This window comes from Gymnoscopelus braueri, assembly GCF_963280865.1.
Source record: "Gymnoscopelus braueri genome assembly, chromosome: 13".
NCBI lineage: Eukaryota > Metazoa > Chordata > Actinopteri > Myctophiformes > Myctophidae > Gymnoscopelus > Gymnoscopelus braueri.
Window position 1 is genome coordinate 44,360,047 of NC_137615.1, and position 25,359 is coordinate 44,385,405.

Sequence of the window (25,359 nt, forward strand, 5' to 3'; positions counted from 1 at the left end):
ATAGATCTACAAGCAACGCGTTGTGTGAGCTTGTAGATCGGCTATTTTCAAATATCCTAGGTATAAAATAGGGCTGAAATGGTTAATGTATGTTTTATAATGTGATAATTTATATATGCAAAGTAACTAAAGCTTTCAAATAATTGTAGTGGAGTAAAAGTGCAATATTTGCCTCTGAGATGTAGTGGAGTAGAAGTAAAAGTATTGGAAATTGGAAGTAAAGTACAAATACCTCAAAATTGTACTTAAATACAGTACTTGAGTACATGTACTTAGTTACTTTACACCACTGGTTGTTTTGCTGTTCAATGGGAACAGTGTGAGTGATTTGCTGGTAGAGGATTCAGGGATGTGTGGGATGGTTCTTACATGAGGATCCAGTACCAGGACTGTGTGTAATCCTCAAAGATCTTCATGACCACCTGACGAGCCTCAATGACCACAGTGGCATTCCTGTGTGGGAAAAATAAACCGGTGATATTAAGTGAGAGAGGAAGAGGCTTACGTTATGATACCTCAACAGTGATTAATCCATTAAGACCGGCGGGAACGCATCTGTGTCGCTTTAGATGTCTTTGGCTATTGAAAAATAGCAATGTACAAGCTCATGGCGCGGAAGCGAGTGCAGCGCAACGAGCTGGTAGATCTGCCATTTTTTGGGGAAAACATTGTGAAAATGGGTGCAAATCTTTGAATATATAAATACATCTTTAACTCAAATCTTTGCTTCTGGGGGTCCCAGCCTCCCTGGAACAACAAAATATTTTGAGATGGGGGGGGTTGGCGGACAAATGCATCATTTTGAGAACCACTGATATAGCACCATAAGTATTTTTTTCCCCAAAAAGGATTTAGAAGACATTTATTTGTAGAATCCCCAGAAGCAAAGTTTGAGTCACAAATGTTCGCTTTAAAAAACATGTACATTCAAAGATTTGCACAAATTTTCATTATCGTTTAAAAAAAGTAGCAGATCTACAAGCTCGCTACTAGCTTGTAGATCTGCTATTTTTTAATTGAATATTTTTGAATAGCTAAAATCTAAAATGACAGATGCTTTCCCGGTCTTAATGGGTTAAGACCTGCTCAACTGGATTGCGCCTGTTGAGCTACTGTTTACACTGTCTATGTTAGGCATGTTGTGGCAGGATGCAGTACAGTATAGATTTTCTGGTACTGTATTATAAGATTAGAGAAAGCGACCTGAGATTGAGTCTCCGCTCAGGATTTAAATCACGAACATCAGGACTTGACTGCTTTTAAGACATGAAAGAAAAACTCCAAATCGCATTTGACCCAGCAAACCCCCAGAGCTGTAGTTTATTCAAAAGCCACTTCAAATGTATCAGTATTGCAGGTTTAGTTTGGCCTATTGCTTTGCACACGGCCCTGTCTTTCTGTAGCATTTGTTTGAAGTAACTTTATCTGGCTAGGCACTGCTAAACTTGCCACGGATATTCCATTATGAGGATGGGCAGACTTGGGACACAAGTCAGACTTTATGTCTTGAAAATCTGGACGCAACATAAAAAGGCGCCATGAGAATATTTTGTACCAAAAAACTCATTTAAGTTAAAGGCCATTTAAGAAACGCTGAATTTATCGGTATGAAATACATAACTTAATTCATCAAGGTGATGAACTCACTTGACTCCATCCACAAGGTCCTTCGCATCTCTCATCCCGGTTCCATCATCAAACTTGGTTTCATTCCCCACCGTGATCACCCCTCCCTTCCCGCCCAGGGCTGGGAAGCATCGACGAGTGACTGAAGTGACAAACAAGAGTTTAGGAGTGGATTTTATGTTATTTTTTTCCTTTACAGATATCTGTGTTAAATCGCTCTGATAGTACTGTGCTATAGAGTGTTTGTTCAGTAGCAGGGGTCTTCCCCATCTGGCCAGCTCTTTAGTGAACAGAAAATGCATTTTCAGAAGAGAGTAACCATTTATCAGCTTTCACTTCATTTTGTTTCGCACATGGTAGTGTAGTGTATCACTAGCCTGGTAAACCCTCCCTCCGGAAATCTCATTTCCATTTGATTCCAGGAGTGAGTCTGGCATGAAGGCTTGTATGGGCGTTTCTAGCGCATTACCAAAAAAACGAGCCCATCAGCGTCGTCGCTCATCGTTCTGTGATTGACAGCAAAAGTTGGCCAATCAGGTGGCGAGTTCGAGTGAGCCCGAATGGACCCGAGTGCAGCCGACCAAACACGAACGGCAGCCATTGTTTCTGTGGGCAGTTTTCTCAGCTGTTTTAGAACTTCAAAACGCTCTCAAACTTCTTTTTTGAGGCACGGAATTTACTTATAAGATATCGTTTGGATAGAATTTAGTTGTTTAACTTCATATATGTGGTCAATTAATCATGACAGAGCCTATTTAAAAAAAAATAATCAGAGAACCGGCAGGGGCGGGCAGTGACACGCATGTATCCGAATAAGGCAACCTATTTTGGGCATGGCCATCTCAAAAGTCCCGTTGCGTCACATTAGTCGCGGAGGTGGTAAAAATGCGCTGCAATTGGCTGAAGGGGAAAAACGATCATTGGCTGAAGGGGTTGTCAGTCAACGGTATTACTCCCGCCCAACTCCAGCCCACAGCCACTATTGCAGAATGGGCGATCATGCCAGACTCACTCCTGGAATCAAATGGAAATGAGATTTCCGGAGGGAGGGTTTACCAGGCTAGTGTATCACAGACCTAACCTAAGTTTTCTGAAAACGTTAAAATTCTTAGAAAAAAAAGAAAAAATAATATTATATATATATATATATATATATATATATATATATATATATATATATATATATATATATATATATATATATATATCAACAACTAATGAGACACAGAGGTGGCTCCTAGATTGAAAGGTATAACAACGTATAGGTTACAACAGGTCTAAATGGCATGATGAAGTAAGCAAGGTGAAATGAGACATGGGTAGTTAACACAGAATGACAATCAGGAAAGAATATTTGACCCAACATAATGTACAGTGTCCAGTCAGACAGTCTGTGAATAAGGAGGGAAGGTTTGATATTTGACTTACAGGGCTTGCTAGGTGTCAGCATGGCAGGACAGAGACCTTCCTTCAAGATCTGTGGCACACCTTTCTGTGTGATCTGTGTCACGGGGGGGGAAAAGAATAGTTGTTGTATGTGCTGTGTTTCATAGTTTGTCACAGATATTCTGGACATTTCAACAATTCCAACAAGGCTATGAAGAAGCTGGCTTTCATGGCCCATGACATTGAGGAGGTCAAAGCTGTCAAGAGTGAGCTGAAAAAGGCCAAGGACTGCTTCAGGGACAAACTGGAGGGGCAACAACTCTGTATGTGTGTGTGCGTGCGTGTGTTAGGTTTGACCTCCCAGCCACACAGCGCTCAGTAATGTTGTTCTACCAGCCGTAGTGGGTAGAGATGGCGAACACACAGTTCTCAGAAACATGGCCTCAGTTTTAGAGATGCCGATCCTCATTCCAGCCGCTCCACACTGACCCATTGAGCACTGAAGTCATTCGATGTGAGAGACTACCCAACACTTTACCCTCACACCCACCCGCCCCCTAAGTGCTAGCAGTTCAATAATGCTGTTGCTGAGCTATGGCAAGAGAAGTAACACATCTGTAGTTAACTCTATTCTTAGTGAAACAAACCTGAGTTGCAACTGTACTGTCTGCCGTTTCCTTCAATACAAAATCTCTTTGCCAGAAATAGCAGATCTAGATCCAATCGGCTATTTCTGGCGATTTCTCCCCCCAGAATAGGGCGTGCTGGGGTTCAAGTGTCATCTCAGTGCAGTTCAGTCACAACAGTCACTACAACTTCCTGCGTTCCCAGCGTTCTACTCACCATTGAGTAAGTCACCCCCTCTTTGCAGAAGTTCCTGTAATATTCAAAATCCTTGGGGATAAGGACGGACTTAAACAGCGTCATGAACTTATCGGGGCATTTCTCCACACATATCTGAGGAGGAGACAATCATTTCAATACCAGTTAAAACAAGACCAATAAATAAAACCGTATGTGTGATTTCTTTCAGTTTTTAGAGCGAAGACCTCACCTGTGTGGTTGGACACTGGAACTCTAGGAGCACCATGGGGCTGGCACACTTCATTATGTTGAAGTAGAACAATAGAGGCTTCTTCCTGTTCAGGACACGGACACACACACAATGTATTTATGTCCACAAAATATTTATTTATTTATATATTAACAGGAAAACAGCCAGTTACAAAGTGCCTAGACAGCAGAACATTGTTACAGTTTACATCTGTAGCCTAGCTGTGAGATGGTCTGCTCTAGCTGATCTCACAGGAAGGAAGGAAGGAAGGAACGGGTAACATAATAAATGTCTAGTCTAGTGTTGCAACAGTCAGGGCTCTGATAGAAAAGACAACTTACTCCTGTGGAGTGCCAGCGTGCCCACAGAACTGCCCTCTGCTGTCTGTGGGGTAGATCACCTTCCTGGGGTCACCCTGGGACCATGCTAGGAGGATGGAGAGGGGGCGGAGAGAGAGAGAGACAGAGAGAGAGAGAGAGAGAGAGAGAGAGAGAGACAGACAAGACAGACAGACAAAGAAGGAGAGATAAGTCTATATGATCTTTATAATAATAGCGCACTTTTATATAGCACTTTTCTAAGCACCCAAAGTTGCTTTACATTTAAGAAAACATTTGATAGCATAGTCTACATTGCACCACTTCACCAATTCCCACAGGAGAAATCCAAACTTTGAGCAGTACATCTTCAACTAATTAAAACTTGTGTCCCAATTCTACACTAATACTGTACGGTATATACGATACTAAATACGAAATGTCCCACTAGGCTTTTGGTTCCAATATGAAATGACACAGGACAGCCACAGATGTCATCAAGCTGTGGACTTATGAAACCATAATTACAAAACTTGCAAAATGTTTTTCCAAAAGATTTTTCGGTTGTTGTTTTTATTGTTCTAAAGAGACAACGTTACCGATGCTGAGAGTTGATTGATTATGCAAAACATCTACAAAGCATGCACATCCAAAAGATAAACTCCCATGGTGCTGGATAGAATACATTTAAATAGAAAAATAGTGTCCGCACCCTGAATCATGCTCCCATAGTTAGTCCTTTTTTTTTATCATTTTCTTTTTTTGGGGTCAGGGTTAGGGGTTGTTTGACATGTGCAGTGTAGAGTGACCGGAAGCATGGAGAGAGACTAGGGTAGTGAGTGACATTCAGCAAATACAATGTTTTACATATATATTTAGGTTATTATCACTATAAGGTGCCATTTCGAGTCCTAGTTCTTCCTCGAGAGTTAATTGGTTTCCTCTTAACACAGTAATAGCCCTCCCCCTTCCGATATGCATTGCATTGTGGGACAAATGTGTCCATCAAGTCTACACTTAACCCACCTGAAGCTGATTCTACAAATGTCTTCTAAATCCCAACATTATTCTGAAAAAACACACGTTTCTATATCAGTGGCGCTCAAACCTTTCCATCTCAAGGACCCCCAAACTTCTATGTATTTGGCCGCGGACCCCCATCTCAAAATATTTTGTTCCAGGGACCCCCAGAAGCAAAGATTTGAGTTAAAAAAATTCGCTTTAAAACAATATATATACATTCAAAGATTTGCACACATTTTCATGATTTTTCAAAAATAGCCAAATATATATATATTTTTTAGCTCAAATAAGAAAAATGACACAGATGTGTTCCAGGTCTTAAAGGGACTACACCATGAATTTTAACTTTTTTGTGTGTTTTTTTGTCTCCCCTACCTCTCTTCTATCCTCAAAAATACCCCAGTTTGAACACTCAGGCTTTCACAGCAAATCTGGGGTTTTCTGTAAATTGGTCTAAAAACAGGCCAAACTGATTTAGTCCCTGTGCCTACGTCACGTCAGGGAACAATTCCTCCCGTTTTTCAGTTCCAACCAAAAAAAAAAATAATGTTTTACTTTTTCCACTCAGAACCAGGAGATAACATGCATACAAACTGGTTCAATAGCGCCCCGTGCCAAACAGGACAATGTGGTATTGCAGGTGAAAGTGCTTTATAAGCCAGAGAGAAATTATTTGGAATGAGTATATCTGAGGCTTGATTTAGGCTCAAACCTTTTGAAAAACGTTTGAGGGACATAAACAATATGATATTAAATATGTTTTTTTTTTAATTCATGGTGTAGTTAACCACTTAAACCCCAGCATCCTTACTGTGGGGAAGGCTTTCACAGAAAATAGCAGATGTGAGCTTGTCGATCGGCTATTTCCCCCACAATAACATAAAACAGAAAAGACTAGTATCGAGCCCTGAGGGACTCCGGTTACCCATATGGGGTTTAAGTGGTTAATGGGTTAAAGCAAGTCCACAAAACAAGCTAGTTTAGTATGCACATGGGCATTTAGTCATTTTCCCCAGCGTGAACACACTCAAAACAAGGTTTGTATTGGGACACACACTAAGTAACAACGCTGTTTCCTTACCAAGTATTCCCACGCCGACATAAGCCACGATGGCAAGAATGAAGAGTATGCAGCACACAATGTCAGTACAGCCCCTGTAATACAGAGAATAGGATGGTGATGACATTTCATATTAACAAAACATAGAAGACAGCTATGTGAAAGCTCGGAACAATACCAAACCGCCAACTCACCTGTTATGTAGGGGACCCTTGAAGGTGGGATCATATTTCCTTGGTTCACCTACAAACACACACACAGAATTATCTTTAAGCTTTAAGCATGCACCTTGCACCGTGCTAGACCATGAGTCATTGAGGAGAGCTCAGTGTATCAAACTGTTTTACACAGACAGCAGATTTTAAGGGTTTATGAAGGCTTCCACCTCCGGCCTCACATTCTCCCCTACAGGCAGAAGTAGACACGCCTAGAAACCTGATAAATTCCACCCTGGTGCCTCGCAAACCTCTGCCATGCGAAATGAACTCGCCAAGGCCACAAGACTCTTAAGAGGGGGTAAGATAACACCTGCCACAACTATGTCATCGTTTTTACCATTTTCAAAATGATGTATTGGAAAACGTTAGGGTTGCTAGTTGCTACAATATGTCAAGATCATGGATGTCAGATTATATAGACTGCCACACGGACACCTTGCTCCTTTCAAACACACCAAAGTATAAGCTTGTATATATATATGCATTTTGATGTTCAGCTAAAATGCAAGGGATCATGATGGAGTGAAATAACAAATCTGTGAATCATCCGCATTATGCTTGCTCTCTGTCAGACAATAGTACCACCAACAAACCCATGCCAACTTGCAAAGTGGAACATCAATAATTCAATTTGCTGTGTGCGTGTGTGTGCGTGTGTGTGCGTGTGTGTGCGTGTGTGTGTGTGTGTGTGTGTGTGTGTGTGTGTGTGTGTGTGTGTGTTTTGGGGTGGGGGGCCACTATTGTTTTCCACTTTTTCTCTGCTCAAGCACTCTTAACAAGACATGCGACTCCAAAGGATTACAAAAGGAGGTTCAGTCTCAGCATCATGTTCTGATACGATTCAGTCTCATACATTCAGACAAACGCAGGTTATCCAAAGCCAGAGTGTTAAGAGTAGTGACTGAGGAGGAGAGATCGAATAAGACAGTAAATACCCCCCAGCGCTACAGCACCATGAATCCATGAAACCCACGTCCTCCTGACACCCGAACCACCGGGTCTAGACTGAGGAGTATAATATTCTCAGTGGCGTCTCGGCTCATTAATAATGTATGTGGTCAGGATACTAATGCTGCTGCATGCATTTACCAGACAAAGCTCTCTTGACAGACATACATCCACCAAACACACGTTCCAATTAGGGGAAATAATCAGTGTTGGGGGGTAAGCTTTTTTGATGGCAAGCTGGCTGTGATTCACGGTACAAGTTATCACGTGAACCCAACCGACCGCTCCCCCCCCCTCGTCTCAGCCAATCACAGTGATTGGTGGTGGGGTTTTGAGAATGAAAATCGCTTACATGCGGCCAGCCTAGCCGGCGCTGTCTTGCGAAGGTGTTTTTTTCTCTATATTTCTAGCACCAGTAATCTAGGTGGGTGCCAGTTTGCTTCCTGATTTAGTTTGAGTTTTTCTCAGTTCAAAACAATATTTTCTGACTGGTATTTTCTGAGGGAGTGTAAACATAGTTCATAAATTTTTTATGATCTCCGATTCTCCGGCAGTAGAACCGAGATTTTTGTTCTATGGCAGGGGTCTTCAACAGGGGGTCCGGCATCGGTATCTGCAGTTATGCAGCCGATGTGTCCCGATTTGTAACCACTTTCAACCCGGTCCCTAACTTGGTCATATCATTTTTTTTTAAGTGTTTATTTTTTATTAAATATTTATTTGCCTATACATTAAACGTTCTCAAATATAAATTTAAATTTCGACAAAATGTGGGTAAAAAAACATCAGTAATCAGTAGCCAAGGACTCTCCCAAAGAAATGAGATGACCCTAAATGTCTGACTGTACCTCGTGCTGTTTACATTCCTGACTAATAAAGTATTCAATCAATCAACCTAAAATGGGGATCAGTCCCAAAAAATCAAGCACTGCCCAGGCTATATAATGTGGTGTTGAATAAGAAATTATCACACTGAGGCACCCAGGAGCGTACCTAGGGATGACCCCAGGCACCCTTTGCAATATGGCAACAACATAGTTGTACTAAGCCATGTTTACCAAGCAACATGATATGGGTTGTTCTACCATACAATGCATTCCAATGACTACCTCGGGGTGGGAAGCTGAATACGGTACAAATTCACAAAAGCATTTGCCAGTACCCATTTTTATAATAAACTAAGTGTTGATTTTATTCCCACGTGTTCTGATGTATTAGCCGGCCCGTATCAACACAGAGTGGTGACATTTATCCAAGATAAAATGTTGATAACAAAATAGCTGCAAAGTCTCCAACACACCTCTACTGTCAACAACAGCACCGGCAGAGACACAAACAGCACACAACTTGTAGACTTAACCCATTAAGACCGGGAACGCATCGGTGTAACCACTTTATCCATATTTTATACTTTGGCTATTCAAAAATAGCAGATATACAAGCTCGTAGTGCAGAATGAGCTTGTATATCTGCTATTTTTTAACGATCTTGAACATTTTTGCAATTTTTTAAATCTCAAATCTTTGCTTCTCATCTCAAAATATTTTGAGATGAGGGGTCCGCAGCCAAATACATATAATTTTGGGGTTCCTTTGACATTGAAAAGTTGGAGCACCACTGATAGCAACATACTGTTAGGATTTTGTTAGGATCTACAAGCTCTTAGCGCAGCACTCTGTGCCGCGCTAAGAGCTTGTAGATCTGCTATTTTTTTAATAGCCAAAGAAATCTAAAAATTACACCGATTCTTTCCCGGTCTTAATACATTTCATAATGAATATGAAGTTGTCTTGTATGTTTTTGTTTTCAATTTCACTTGTATGAAATATTCACACGTGTAAACTGAATTTAAGTCACAGAAAAAAACTAAAACAAACAAGCTGGTAGAATCTAGAAACGGGTACGCTCGATGGAGCACAAACCTTTCAGTGTGTATGTGGTGCGCATGTGATGTCAATGTGTTGGGGTTGTGCGCACGTGTGAAAAGGCACGGGGCAAATGTGTGCGAAGGACTACGATAAAGGCCTGAAGATGCCGACTTGTGTCCATTACGTTAGTACAGGGGTGGAGTGCCAACACAAATCAGCCTGGGAATTTCAACGACAGCTGATCCCATATCTGGCTATTTCAGGGCCCATAGTCTCGCGGATGAGTATCCCATAGCCTGGATGGACGGTTGATGCGGTGTTGTGTTAATTCACAAAAATGACAAAGTTGGCATTGACCAATTTGAAAGATATTCGGGAGGTCCTTGTCCCGTGCACAAGAAATATGATTCTGATCGGCCTTGTACTTTGCGAGATTAGCAGTGGACACACACACACACCATAGAACAGGGGTCAACGTTTTCAGCCCATGGACCCCCTAGCTGAGAGAGAGATGAAGCAGGGACCCCCTCTATTTTGTATAAAACTTTCTTTTAGATTCAACTAAAAGAGGGGGGGGGGGGCGGTCGGGGGGCGGTCGGTTGGGTTCACGTGATAACTTGTACCGTGAATCACAGCCAGCTTGCCAAATCAAACAGCACTCTCATCCACATGCAAGGCCATTGGCTGCTTGGTGCAGACACTCACTCGCCTAGCGGCTCGCTTGGGCACGCATCACAAACCTCTTCCTCACTGCCAGCACACCTGCCTTAATTTCAAGTGATTAGAAAAGTAATGCATTTGTTAAAGGACCACTTTACCCATTTTCAACCGATTTTCATATAATTGGTCCTCACTAATGCTCATTATAACATATGGCACCATTGTGGAAGGGCAGGGCTGTGGACAGGTCAGAAACCTGCCTACCAGTGACAACATCGGTGGGGAATCCAAGCTGATAGAAACAGCAGGCTTTCTCTTCCTCGAAAGTATAGAAGCCATTGTTCTTGCATTAACAATACATTTAAAAAATCTTGTTTGAAATGACCAAACCTGCCTACCGATGATGTCACTGGTAGGTGGGTTTCTGAACTGTCCACAGCCCTCCTCAGACACAGACCGAGTAGAAGAAAATGGTGCCATGTTGTAATGAGCATAAGTTAACCAATTATATGAAGATAGGTTCAAAATGGGTGAAGTGGTCCTTTAACTACTTAGACCCTCTAGGTTAACTGGACCTGAGTTGTATCTGTACTTGGACTGCTTTTTTTCCGTCTTCTACACCATATCTCTACACCCTTAACAGCTGACCTTTAAGCTCACAATGCTTTGCATTGTGTTGTGAGCTTGTAGATCTGCTAATTTTGGATAATGTTGCACTTATGCAGGATGGGATGTTGAGTGAACCAAAATGAGCGCTCCCCAAAACTACCAATTGACTCGAAAACAAAATAAAAAACAAAGTATTGTAGGCTTTTATAAGTTTGCACCTGTCATTGCAGTTATGTAAATATTTTTTCTGTAACTTCACATTCCAAACACGGGTGTATGAACATTGAAAATGTCGCCATACAAATTCAGATTACATTTTTGTTCAAACATTTCGAACAGTAAAAGCTCTCTTACACCAAGTCTGCAAGCTCTCACACTATCAAGTCAATACATAAGGCTACGCGCATTGTTTCACCGTAGCTGTAGAATACAACTCTCGTAGACGTATTTATGATTCTGACGTTTTCAATCTACGAGAGTTGTAGGGTTCACGCCCCATGGACACAGGGCCTTTCAGCACTATACCCCGTAGACACTCCAAACATGTACAAATTGAAAAAGACGGTGCTTACCCCCACACCCCAAATGTTAACTCTCGCTACGGGGTAGTAGTTTAATGTAATAATCCATATCTTTCAATAAATAAGTGTTTTAATGCCATCTGTGGCCGATTCTGTCGGAAGTTCCCAATGGGCGGTAGTGACGCGCCCATCTGGTGAAACACGGAATTACACTAAATGTAAAAAGGAAGTAAACGAGGGTGAAAAAATGGCGTTCGGCCACAGACGGCATTAAAACACTTCTTTATTGAAAGATATAGATTATTACATTAAACTACTACCCCGTAGCAAGAGGTAACATTTGGGGCGTGGGGGTAAGCACCTTTATTTTCAATTTGTACATGTTTGGAGTGTCTACGGGGTATAGTGCAGAAAGTCCCTGTGTCCATGGGGGGTGAACCCTACAACTCTCGTAGATTGAAAACGTCAGAATCATAAATACGTCTACGAGAGTTGTATTCTACAGCTAGTTTCACCGCTAGTTTCACCCGAAAATAACCGGAAAAAAAGAACCACACGCTGACAAACGTATTTTTTTCTGCAGTGAGAAAGTAAAGCTCAACTCGAGTGAGGTGCAGTTTCTACGCTTTAAATAAAACAATAACAAATGCGTAAAGTCAACATGAAAAAGTGCACTAGTGCAGTCAGTAGGAGTATCAGCAGTCAGACGGTAGATAGTTACCATGCTTTCCGTAATAACCTTCCTCCTCCGGCATCTTCAGACTCCTCTCTAGGTCAAAATGTTAAAATAACCGTCGAGTCTTCCTCCTATTCACACACCCTTCCTTCTTTTGTTGGCTTCACTTTGGGCTACTGTCCACTCATGTTCTGACCTAATGGAGAGGGACTATAGGAGGAGGAGGTGGGAGCCCACAGGTAAAACCTGCTCAACCGGTCAGAGAATGGCGGTAGTGCGTATAGTGTGGAGCACGCACCCTGCTCTAACAGGAGTCTGCTGTGAAATCTCTTCCACCTGTGTTTTTCTCTCTCTCTCTCTCTCTCTCTCTCTCTCTCTCTCTCTCTCTCTCTCTATCAATACTGCAATGTAGAAATATACAGTCCCATAATAAACATTTACTTGAGTAAAAGTACAAAAGTATTGGTATCAAAATGTACTTAATGTACCAAAAGTAGAAAGTAGGCCTACTCCCAATTCACAAGTTTCAAAATCGACAAGTAACTAAACTTAAGTTTTGTAATAATTGTAGTGGAGTTAAAAGTACAATATTTGCCTCTGAGATGTAGTGGAGTAGAAGTAAAAGTACTGAAAATTGGAAATACTCTAGTAAAGCAAAAAAATACCTCAGAATTGTACTTATGTACAGTACTTGAGTAAATGTACTTAGTTACTTTCCACCACTGGAAATCTCCTCCACCTGTTTCACTCTCTCTCTCCACCCCCACCCCTTCTCTTCTGACTGAGTCTTCTCTCTCCCACACAGCTGGTTTTGTCTCATCTGACTCCCCCCTTTCTCTGCTTCAATGTCCCTTCTTTCAGTCCCTCTGTTTCTTTTGTTTCTCCCCGGATAGGTAGGCTACCAAACACCAGTGGTGTAAAGTAACAACGTACATGTACTCAAGTACTGCAAATGTACAATTTTGAGGTAGTTTTACTTTACTGGAGTGTTTCCAATTTTCAATACTTTTACGTCTATTCCACTACATCTCAGAGGCACATATTGTATTTTTTACTCCACTACAATTATATGAAAACTTTAGTTGCTAGTTACTTTGATTATTATTACAAAACATACATTAGCCACTTCAGCCCTACCTACACTTCTACAAGCTCACAACCTTGTAGATCTGCTATTTTCAAAAGTTTTTTTATGCATTTTGAAAACTTGTGAAAATGGGACATTCTGCATAATGAATACTTGGTATTTTAAGTATATTTTGATGCCAAAACGTTTGTACTTATACTCAAGTAAATTTTGAATAACAGACTTTCACTTGTAACAGAGTATTTTTAGAATGTTGTATTGATACATTTACTTAAAACATTTGAGTACTTTTTCCACCACTGGCCAAGCAGCTCACATAGATAGAGCGGTGGAGGGGAGGGGAGGGGAGGGGAGGGGAGGAGGCCGAGAGAGAGGCGTGTAGACACTAGTTTGACACTGACGACCGGACCCCAAGGGGGGAGAGAGACAAAGAGAGAGAGAGAGAGAGAGAGAGAGAGAGAGAGAGAGAGAGAGAGAGAGAGAGAGAGAGAGAGAGAGAGAGAGAGAGAGGAAGCTAGCTATGTGTGTAATTTATTTTACACACCTATGTTTATTTCTTTATTTTAGTAGGCCTATGGTTTAACTGTAGGCCTTCATAGTATACACTGTTTGTTTGTTTTTCAGCCTTGATTTGGCAATGTAAACATAACAGGTATGTTTCCTTTGACAATAAGACCCCATTGAATTGCATTGGGAGAGAAAGAATGCTGGATATTTGGTAGAATACCAGTCATGTTTCTGTTATCAGAAACATGTGGTTATAGAAAACCCACAGAGGAATTGCCTGACATGGCTGGTTGTGGGTTCAAGGGGTGTGGTGGTGGCAGGGTTTAGACGACATTCAGCCAGGTGTGCACTGTGCAGCCTATCTCAATGTGTTTATTCCAAGGAAGGCAATGGCTATTTGACTTCCAAATTAATCAATTTCATCCACTGGCAGAACACCAAAACACTAAGTTTAGACCAGCTGTGGGTTCAGCTTTTCTTCATTGACTGTCTATACAGTAAGTGGGCAACCTTTTCGGGTACATGATCACTTAGCCGTTTTCCCAAGGCTGGCATGATCACCCAGTTCCAGACAACGAAAACCACCATTGCTTTTATGTTTTGTTATGATTGGCTGTAAGCATAGAATAAGTCAATAATTTAACAGGTTCAATGCCAGGTTGAAAGTGGTTAAATTATTGGCAGGCAGGCATCAAAATAGCAGATATATACAAGATCACAATGTGTCACACAACGTGACACGCTGTGAGCTTGTAGATTAGGCTATTTTCCTACAACAAGGTACAGTAATACAAGTAAAGACTGACTTTTGACTATCTGAACTGGAGAGAAAGGTTGTATGCACATCAAACAATAATGGTTAATAATATAGCCTAATAATCATAAAAAGGTGGTTGCCCAGCCTTGGTGTACACTTCCTGAACCAGCCAAATAAAATGCATCACTCACTTCTATGTTATGTTGACAAAACAGGTGATGACCTCACATGGCCCAGTGTCCCCTGCTCAGTAAAGCACACGTGTTTACTGCCATCTTGTGGGCATACTGTAGTATTGCATTTCTCTCACACAAATTCACAGAGGCCCCTTTTCCACCAAAATAACTTTGGTTCTAGAACTGGTTCCGTTCCAGTTTAAAGCAGAACCATTGCAATTAAGGGCAGGAGTCCCCCAGTTGCCCCAGGTTCGATTCTAGGCCTGGCCAGCAATGCGTTGAATATAACCAGCCAAAGTGTTCATTTAATGGGGGAAATTCAATCATCTGTGACTGGCAGTTACAGTTTCACTTTTATTTTCTTTTTTTTAATGATGATTTTTCGCTTGCTTTTGCCATTGTTTATATCGCATCTACATCTTCCAACCTGTAGAATAGTGACACGCCCACTTTGGTTGCCAGTTCAGGGCAAGAAAAAACTAATATTTTTTTGTTCCAGTTCCAAACCAACTTTTAGGGTTCTTGCTACAGTAGTGACTGACCCCATTTTTTGTCTCACAACTGCCTTCACTGTTGCTGCTCGCATGCATGGGAGTTATTGGATGCGATTCATCACATTCTCTGGTCAAAAGCAATTAGAGAGCATGTGTAGCTTTCACTCAAGCAGCTCTAGAAGAGGCCAGTATTCCGACAGCAGACAACCTCCCTGTGTCTATGGTCTATGTGTTTCAAACTCTTTCGAAAAACACACTGAGGGAAACGGTGGATTCAACTGAAACTGACTGAAACTTTCCATCCAGCCTGTTGTTATGGCCAACTGAAAAAAGGGCAGGCCCATCTGCCATTGGCCTATTTTCCACCCACAAAAAAATATGTGTGTGGAAAAACAGACTACTGCCGTTTTCTACAAATGTAATTGTTGCATCCACGAGTTGTTGTTGTTGCTGCTGCATGATACTAGACATCACACACTCACTGCATTGTTCCTGTGTTGTTTATTCAGCTACATCTTCCTTTTTTTTTTGTTAAGCGGTCACAAATATTGGAAGAACTCATTGTTTGTGTGGAGTAGAGAAGGGGGTTATTAAGTAATTATTATATTTAAAATCATATGCCAATCCAAAGCATATTTTCTGGAACCCACACAGTGAGTAGTAATGGGCGGCAGTTTTAATCTGTTAAAAGCATTCTCATTGAGGGGTCTAATCCAATTCTCAAAACCTACAGTGTCTGTGGCATTCATGCTCTGCTGCATCCACTAAAATCATTACAAAGACAAATACAATTTGTTGTTTATTGAATTATGAGATGCCTTGCTGTTTCCCAAACAATTTTGTATACAGATACGTCATAGACTCTTCTCTCTCCTGGCTCCAAGACTGTGGAATAAACTCCCCTCTGCAGTCAGAACTGCAAACTCACCTCTTCAGACTCCCATCACCTTACCTCCTATCATTCAATTGTATACATTATATAAACTGTATTGTCACAGTTGGGGTACGTTTAAAGACATGCATTATCTGTAAAAGGAGCTAAAAACACAACCAATCGCACAAATGGACAAATCACCATTATGACTATATAAACGAAAGTAAAGCGAAACGAAACAAAAAAGCTAGAAAAAAGGTCATGTTAAAAAAAGATTCTACAAACTCACAACACGTTGCATCTTGCATCAAGTTTTCAATATAATGAGTGACATACAGTACCCAAAATAGGGACTCTTGGGTTGGTTAAAAATGGGTGGTCTGAATGGTAACTATGTTATTGGTGCCCGTGTTGTTGTTGTAGTTTAGTAACTCAGCTGACTGGCCTGATGCATGAGTAGAGCATTCTGATAGTTATGGATTGAATTGCCACCATCAATTTACTTCACTCTATCTATCTATCTATCTATCTATCTATCTATCTATCTATCTATCTATCTATCTAGCACTGTGTGAGGGTACCAATGTCATTTCCAGCCAGCCAGTACAGTAGGCAGACCATAATACGATCTGGAAGCCACTTTCTGCCTCTCTCCCCCACATGTCTCTCATTACAGTAACCTCTAAGTGGGCGTGGTGGTGCGCAAATGGCCAGCTTCCTGTGGGAAGCTTCGACACTACTGTATCTGACACAGCAAAAGATACACCAATCACACTTCAGCCAAAAGAGGAAACATTTTTGCAAATTCATAAAAAGCAACCACCTGACACATTGTGAAGTGTACATTGTGTTACAGCGATGACTACATGGAGTTCACATCTAGCGAGCCAAAGGGCTGCCTGCTGGAGATAACACAACCCCTGCTGATACTGTGGTTAGGAGGACTATACTAGGCTAGAGAACAGAGCATTGCTAAAGAACTGTCCTCCACTCTGTATTAATGAAAGGTGAACCTGGGAATGACAACACCGACATTAACCCACTGCACCAACACAGAATTAAGAAATCACAAACATCCCGTGCATTGTGTGATAAGTCAAAGATGGTAGCGTCCACTATTTTTAGTGCAACCCCTGGAAACGGAACCTTTGCTGTCTCGACAGAACACGCAGCACAGCATGTTATCAGCAGTCTGCAGTAACGCTTCATAACGGATCAAGAATCAATCTAATTAGCAAGGCTGTTTACTGACGACAGCAAATGAAGTAGGAAGGGGGAAACATGATTGTATTCTCCATTCTGAAAATGATATCAAAGTGGCATCGGTGTTCATAACCAAAACCCTGTTTTGTTAGTGCTTAAAGTATGCACAGTTTTTACCCAAATGTCATAGACTTTATGAACATATTGTTTGGGAACACCCAATGGAACAGACGGGGCCGGCAGAAGGCCAAGAATGCATGTTTTCTCATTAACAAGGAGTGACAGCTTTGCTGAGGAAAGGCTGCGAGATCGGCCAAGGTCAACAAGCCAAAGCTACTGGTCGGGAAAAGGAAGGCCAATGCCCTGTACAAAAATAGACAGGAAGTTCCCATGGGTCTTTAAGGGTGGCCCTGGCCCTTTAACTCACCACATAAAGTATACTTCACCTCTACATACAAATGCTACCTGACCTCAATAAGCCTTAAAGCTACAATCCAGGACTTATTTTAATTCATAAAATGTTATTTTAACAATCTTTATATGGTACAGTATGTTAATACAATATAACTAACACATCTGCAGCAGTGGCAGATAATGACTGGGCCTGTAAAAATCTACGTGGGCTAAGAATACATGCGTTTTGCCAATTCTGGGATCAGCTGTGGTTGCCGCATCTTGGCTGGAACGCAACACTATCGTACCCAGGGAAATCCGAAGTTTACATGGATCTCATGGAAAGCGGGAGCGTACCTAACACACTGCTGAGGGAACATAGGCAAGACCCCCAGGAAACGTATCAATCTGGGTGGGCCCAGATTCAGACTCGCCCTTTATCCGCAGTGGTTGGAGGTCGTCTCCCGATTCCACTGAGAAATTTAAACGGTCAATTAGGAGGACACAGACTAGTTGACAATGTCAGTGAAGTTATTTGAAGCAGACAGTGCACCGGATTGGACACTAAATGTGCCGCCATCTTTATTGTAATTCGGACATCGTAACTACCTCTCTCTGTCTGGTCTGGAGAGGCAATGGATATGAAACATCCAGATTGTAGCTTTTAAATCTCTGGCAGCACTGAACTTCAACTTCAGACCGTGGGCTAACTGGCAGCATCAAAAGCATGTTGGCTAATAAGTGTGTATGACTGTGTTTCACAGGCATAATCACACATTCCCATCAAAATGGGAAAAGCGAACTGTATTTCTGGGCCAGGGCATGGCTGTCTGCTCAACACGACTGTAACAAGAGGATAGCACGGTAGCAAGTCAATAGGAAAAAAAAGATGGAGCAGCCCAAAATGTAAAGGTCTAATTAGAGTAGCTGAAAGAAAAAACTAACCCTTCAATTTAGCTAACTTGATGTATGTACTGTAAAACAGAGATGAGAGAGCATTGAGATCAGTTTTGAAACCACCCTCCTAAATCGGGCCCATAATGACCCTCTATGTACCACTGGGCATGGCTGTAGGCAAGCTTAGATCCCTGTCATTGAGGTTTCCCGATACTACAGCCTGAAATTACTCCAACATGTTAAATAGTAGTGGATTGTGGAGTGCATTATGGGGAGTAGCAGAGACACTCTCTTGTTTCTGAAATACTCAGTATAAACCCTGCAAATACAATATCTATGACGGCATGGGGAAATGTGAACGCGATAAAGTTGAATCAAATGCAGTGCAACACTGATTCATTGTCAGTGGTGTAAAGTACATTTACTCAAGTACTGTACTTAAGTACAATTTTGAGGTACTTTTACTTTAGTATTTCCAATTGTCTATACTTTTACTTCTACTCCACTACATCTCAGAGGCAAATATTGTACTTTTACTCCACTACAATTATTTGAAAACATTAGTTACTAGTTACTTTGCAGATATACATTATTACATTATAAAACATACATTAACCACTTTAGCCCTATTATATACCTAGGCTATTTGAAAATAGCCGATCTACAAGCTCACAACGTGTCGCGATGTGACGCGTTGTGAGCTTTAAGTACATTTTAATATCAATACTTTTGTACTTTTACTCAAGTAAATTTTGAATTCCGGACTTATACTTGTAGCGGAGTACTTCTACATTGCAGTATTGATACTTTTACTTAAGTAAAACATTTGAGTACTTTTCCCACCACTGTTCATTGTGCGGACAATGAAACATTGATGTCACGGTGGAGAAATGAAATCGAAACAGGTTATCACTGCATGTTCTTTGTTCTGTATGTGTATCCAGGAAAAGCACCATTGCAGTTCTATTTATCTGACCATCTCCTTCAGTTCCCCCGTTGAAGGTTACCTTGAGGTGAAAACGTGTAATGTGAAAAACAATAACAGCAGCAGTCATCTCCCACATGAGGTGGAAAAAAAGATCCCACACAATCCCACACATCCCACACAATATCATCTTCGATCCTTTTCATGTGACTTCGTCTAGTGTGATCGGACACATTATGTCATTTAAAGTAGATGACAAAGGTTAATCATAGTGTTCTTGAGGCAAGCAACTTTAGCGGCTGACCTCAAGTGTGTCACCATCGGTGAGTCCCTTGGGCCTAAATGCAATTACGCTACTCCCGTCATTCTTCCTATTTGTCATCATCATCATCATTGTATTCCGCTCATGTGCTTGAAAGGTACACATGTGACATGACACTGGCCTATTGAAAACAATGCACTTTTGTAATGTACAGCGCAAAAGGGTTTCAAATGAGTATCAACAACTGAAAACAAATTAGTGATCATGAGGGAGAAAGGGGGTGTGTGCGGAAGAGGAAACAAGCATTAAGGATTCATTATGGCTGGCAGAGGAGAGGGAGAGGAGAGGAGAGGAGAGGAGAGGAGAGGAGAGGAGAGGAGAGGAGAGGAGAGGAGGACCATGCCAGGTCATTCCTATTTGACAACACCCTAGAGATTACAAATGAAACTAAAGCTTAAGCTAAAATTACAAGAGTTGAATGCACATACATGCATGCACGCACACCCACACCCACACCCACACACACACACACACACACACACACACACACACACATATATATTATATATATATTATATATATAATATATATATAATGTATTATAAGTTAGAGTTCACTTCAGTCGGAAATCTCAGAATATAGCAAAGACAGTAAAAACATTGCACTGAAATCAACCATTGGATTTTGCACTGTTATGTTCGAGGCATTTTCTAATTATGCTCTATACATAGACTGATGTCGTACTTGTGTCTGAAATAACCCGGTAACAGTGTTCAGTCATTCTCTCTTGTCTGTCATAGCAGTCTGTGGAATGTAGCAACTGCACACAACAGGCTTAGCAGGGACATTGTACACCCTGGCAATATAACTCAGCTTCGTAGGCTATAACAAGCAACCACATGCATATGTCATGGAAGTCATATAGGCTACCCATACTGTGTGTGTGTGTGTGTGTGTGTGTGTGTGTGTGTGTGTGTGTGTGTGTGTGTGTGTGTGTGTGTGTGTGTGTGTGTGTGTGTGTGTGTGTGTGTGTGTGTGTGTGTGTGTGTGTGTGTGTGTGTGTGTGTGTGTGTGTGTGTGTGTGTGTGTGTGTGGATCTAAAGTCCATTGCACCACTCCCAGAACTACTGAATGTTTTTTTATGCAGCTGCCACAGTCAATTAGAAGTGGAAGGCATATATTATAGCAGTGGTGGGAAAAGTACTCACATTTACTTTACTTAAGTAAAAGTATGATACTGCAATGTAGAAATACTCTGTTACAAGTTAAAGTCTGGAATTCAAAATTTACTTGAGTAAAAGTCCAAAAGTGTTGGTATGAAAATGTAATTAAAGTACCAAAAGTAGAACGTAATCATTAGGCAGAATGTCCCCTTTCACCTGTTTTCAAATGTATAAAATGTATAAAAATGTTTTGAAAATAGCAGATCTACAAGCTCACAATGTGTTGCATCGCAACTCATTTTCAAATTGCCGAATGTTTTGAAATGATAATCACAAAGTAACTAGCTGTCAAATAATTGTAGTGGAGTAAAAAAGTACAATATTTGAATCTGAGATCTAGGCTAGTGGAGTAGAAGTAAAATTATTGAAAATTGGAAATACCGAAGAAAGTACAGTACTTAAGTAAATGTACTTAGTTACTTTCCACCACTGCTACATTGCGCACACACAGTGAGTTTACAGTAAAACTTAAAAGCAGCAAAGTCAACCTCGATGGGGAAAGGAGGAAGACCATAATCTTAATCACAATAATCACCATAATCACAATCGCAATAAAAAAAGAAAGGGAAACTAATACTTCAGAGTGATATTCCCAGCCAGGACAGGACAGGACAGCGAAGCATATGGTAATGGTCGGATCATTTGGGCTTTAAATAATTACCATATTTCGGTTTCTCCTCCAGTTCCATGGTGATCGGGACGGTGTATGTCTTCTGTTTACAAGTAAACCCAAAAAAGGAAGACTAGACCATAATTCCCAGTTTTGATAGAGATTACTGTCGTCCCGTCTGTCAGACAGTAGGCTGGTTGAACACTTGGCTGAAGTCCGCTCTCTAAATCTGAACTGGCCTCAAAACATTTCGAGAAATTCCTCGGAGGGGGGCGAGCAACAGCCAATGAACGTGCTTAAACCTATGATTGACAGTATGTTAAACTAGCGTTGGTTCGTCCATAGCGTTAGGGAGTTCTCCGCTATGTGACTCTTCAGCCGTTGCCCGCACACCCCCAGTAGCGCAGCCTCTCGTCTATAGTAAAAAATAAAGTACACTTTCGCTACTCACCTAAACAAAGAAGGTTTTAAGATGTTGAAAGCCTACTCTCCTTAGTGGGAACACTCGGAGCCCCCAACCCCACGTCTAAAATACACTTTTTGGCCAGAAAATAAAATATTCCACCGGATGGAAAAATGTTTTTGGTGTTCAACTGCGTCCCCTACAGATCTTGTCAATAGAAGAATTCTATTGACCAAATCTGTAGGGGACGCAGTGGTATATGAGAATTTCTTTCCCCATCCGGTGAAATATTTTCTTTCCTGTCCAAAAAGTGTATTTTAGACGTGAGGTGGAGGGCTCAGAGTGTTCCCACTAAGGAGAATAGCTTTCAACATCTTAAAACCATCTTTGTTTGGTGAGTAGCGAAAGTGTATTCTTTATTTTTACTACAGACGAGAGACTATGCGGACAATGGCTGAAGAGTAACATAGCGTTAAGGAGAACTGCTTCTAACGCTGTGGACCAGAGCTAACGCTAGACCTGACCAATCCCAGAACGTGGGCGGGAGTTTACGCACTCAACGGAATGCTCTCTAACGGGACGCTGTTCCTTTATTCTAAACAGGGGAAACACAGATATGTAAACAGTAAACACAGATTGATACACTCTATAACTATATATATATTCTCATGTTTAGACAACAATAATTAGATAGATAGATAGATAGATAGATAGATAGATAGATAGATAGATGGATGGATGGATGGATAGATAGATAGATAGATAGATAGATAGATAGACAGACAGATAGATCAGACCAGACAGATAGACCAGGACAGACAGACAGACAGACAGACAGACAGACAGACAGACAGACAGACAGACAGACGAATGTGTTATAATTCAGATTTCATTAAACAATAATTTTACAGTATGTGTTTGCTACACATGTGATGATTGTTCATATTGTATGTGTTTTTACTGCAACAACAAAGAATAACCTTACATTTCAGCTGTCCAGATACAATTCAAGATATTAAATATTAATATCACCTATTTAATAATTCACAATTCAGCTAATAACAGGTGCTGACAGACTTGCACTCTGTTTGACTCATGCTTTTATGGCCTCACAAAGGCCAGCTGCTTGTACATTGCCTGTACCATGATGTGTAACCAGTGGTGGAACAAGCACTCAAATGTTTTACTTAGTATAAGTATCAATACTGCAATGTAGAAGTACTCTGTTACAAGTAAAAGTCCGGAATTCAAAATTGACTTGAGTAAAAGTACAAAAGTATTGGTATCAAAAATAAATGTAACCAAAAGTAAAAGTACTACAATGTTTGAAAATAGCAGATCTACAAGCTCACAACGCCCTGCGTTGTAGAACAGCTATTTTCAAATAGCCTATGTATAACATAGGGCTAAACTGGTTAATGTATGTTTTATAATGTAATAATTTATATCAAAGTAACTAGTAACTAAAGTTTTCAAATAATTGTAGTGCAGTAAAAGTGCAATATTTGCCTCTGAGATGTGGTAGCAGCATAGAAGTAAAAGTATTGAACATTGGAAATACTCCAGTAAAGTAAAAGTACCTCAACATTTTACTTAAGTACAGTACTTAACTTGAGTAAATGTACTTAGTTACTTTAGACTTCATTCAATGTCATATGACAGTGTCGCACACTGAAAAGAGACAATATACAAGCTCACAACACATCACAGATTCCGTGAGCTTGTAGATCACCGTTTTAGTATAAAGTATAAACCAGGTTGGGGAGAGGGGTCTCAGCCCCTTAGCCAATGGATAATTATTAATATATTACATAAATTATTACAACATAGAGTACATTAATACATAATACTACCACTTGAGCCCCTGCTACCACATTAAGGAGCGTTAGTAGCCTAAATGAAAGTGTCTCAAAACAAAACTGCACCGAAGGAGAAATGTTTATGGACATTATGTAATGAACATTTCCAGCCTCAAGGAGAGAAAATGAAAAGAGTCTTTTAATCAAAACTAGTATCAAAATGAAACTACTGATGAGGATATCATGACCATGCCTGAATCACGACAGATGTTATCTTTGGACATGCCAAACTGTTAAAAATAAAATAAAAAATACAAGAATTCAGAATGAAAATGTACTTGCAGCCATACTTCCCCCCCCTGTTTTTTGTGGTGCTAATATGAAATGTAGGGGTACTTGAGTACCCCTAAAAAGGGTCTAAAATGCCCCCGGGCTTAATAACTGTTTATTAAGAGTGCCATTGACATGTTTGACGTGTTTTACCGCAATGTCGCAACGTGCCAATGACGTGTTCGACGTGTGTTTGACGTGTTTTTTTTTAAACGTTCAGAACCCAAGATATCATGATCCGAAGATTTGCTGCTCCATTCACTTCTTGTTTAACTTATTACATAAAAAGGCTGTATCTCGGCTCCTGTGTATTTTTTTTTTTACTATGTATTTTTGGCCCAGACATGTTATTTTCAAAGGCAGACAATTAATGTCAACGAGGTCGCGATGACCTCGCTGACATTTGTGAAATCACACAGTGCAACCCTCAGTGATTAGCAACCATCAGCGGATCGATCATACCGGAGATAAATATTCTGTGACTACTTCAAAATCTAAGATTAATTGAAAAATCTCTGGCACTGGGCAAACACAGCCAGAAATAAGTCTGGCACTGAATAAGTTAACTGTTGCAACTTGCACCCCTATAGTGAGATTGGTTTTAGGCAGAGAATTTCTGGCACAATTACAAGTCTTCGAAACAATTAGCACTTTGAAATGTAATGAGAGCCAGTGAAGTGATATGAGTACTGGGTGTAACGTGTTCAGGTTTTGCTTTATTAGCCCTTGTTTTCATAGGTGCCTGTTTAAGCTTTTAACAACCATACCAGCTTAAAAAAAAAAAAAAAGACACACATTACGTCCTTCCAGTGAAACTCCTCACTGTCAGGAGAAAAGTGGCTGCCGACTTCACGCCGTCTTGCTCATCTCTCTAACAAACCATTGAGTAGGGGTCAGCACAGCAGTAACAAGGGGAAGTGGGAATTGCCAAATCAATAAATTCGGAGCAAAATAGGTAAAACAAGTAAAAAACTAAAGAGAAAAACTTCAGAAGTGTTACTTTTTGGCCGCTTTCATCCAATGTAATTTTTCTTCGCATTAATATCATCAAAGGACCACTTCACCCATTTTCAACCTATCTTCATATAATTGGTCCTCACTATAACATGGTACCATTTTTGTCTACTCTGCCTATGTCTCAGAGGAGGGCTGTGGACAGTTCAGACACCTGCCTACCAGTGACATCATTGATAGGCAGGTTTGGACATCGCAAACAAGATTTAAAAACAATTATTTTATGTTTCATTAATGCAAGAACAATGGCTTCTATTATAGCATGCTAAACTTTCCAGGAATAGAAAGCCTGCCGTTTCTATTAGCTTGGATTCCCCATGGGTTTCTGAAATGTCTACAACCCTCCTCTGAGACAGAGTGAGTCGACAAAAATTGTACCAGTTTATAATGAGAATTAGTAAGGACCGATTACATGAAGAAAGGCTGAAAATGACTGAAG

The 25,359-nt window shown here is 40.7% G+C and overlaps 1 protein-coding gene across 2 annotated transcripts in view; it reads right to left on the reverse strand.

Annotated features, from left to right (window-relative positions):
- LOC308099120 (choline transporter-like protein 2) overlaps positions 1-21,589 on the reverse strand; it is a 44,447-nt gene extending 22,858 nt beyond the window's left edge. The window contains exons 1-9 of one of the 2 annotated variants that reach the window (XM_080447724.1): positions 21,426-21,589; positions 6,661-6,709; positions 6,488-6,561; positions 4,408-4,492; positions 4,067-4,151; positions 3,856-3,969; positions 3,055-3,127; positions 1,648-1,768; positions 370-453 (exon numbers count right to left, since the gene is read on the reverse strand). In XM_080447724.1, coding sequence (XP_080303850.1) covers positions 370-453; positions 1,648-1,768; positions 3,055-3,127; positions 3,856-3,969; positions 4,067-4,151; positions 4,408-4,492; positions 6,488-6,561; positions 6,661-6,709; positions 21,426-21,453 — 713 coding nt within the window. In that variant the 5' untranslated portion in view covers positions 21,454-21,589. Of the gene's footprint in view, positions 1-369; positions 454-1,647; positions 1,769-3,054; positions 3,128-3,855; positions 3,970-4,066; positions 4,152-4,407; positions 4,493-6,487; positions 6,562-6,660; positions 6,710-12,011; positions 12,243-21,425 lie in introns of those variants that run through there. The other variant, XM_080447723.1, reaches the window with a different exon arrangement.
- Positions 21,590-25,359: the final 3,770 nt, after the last annotated feature.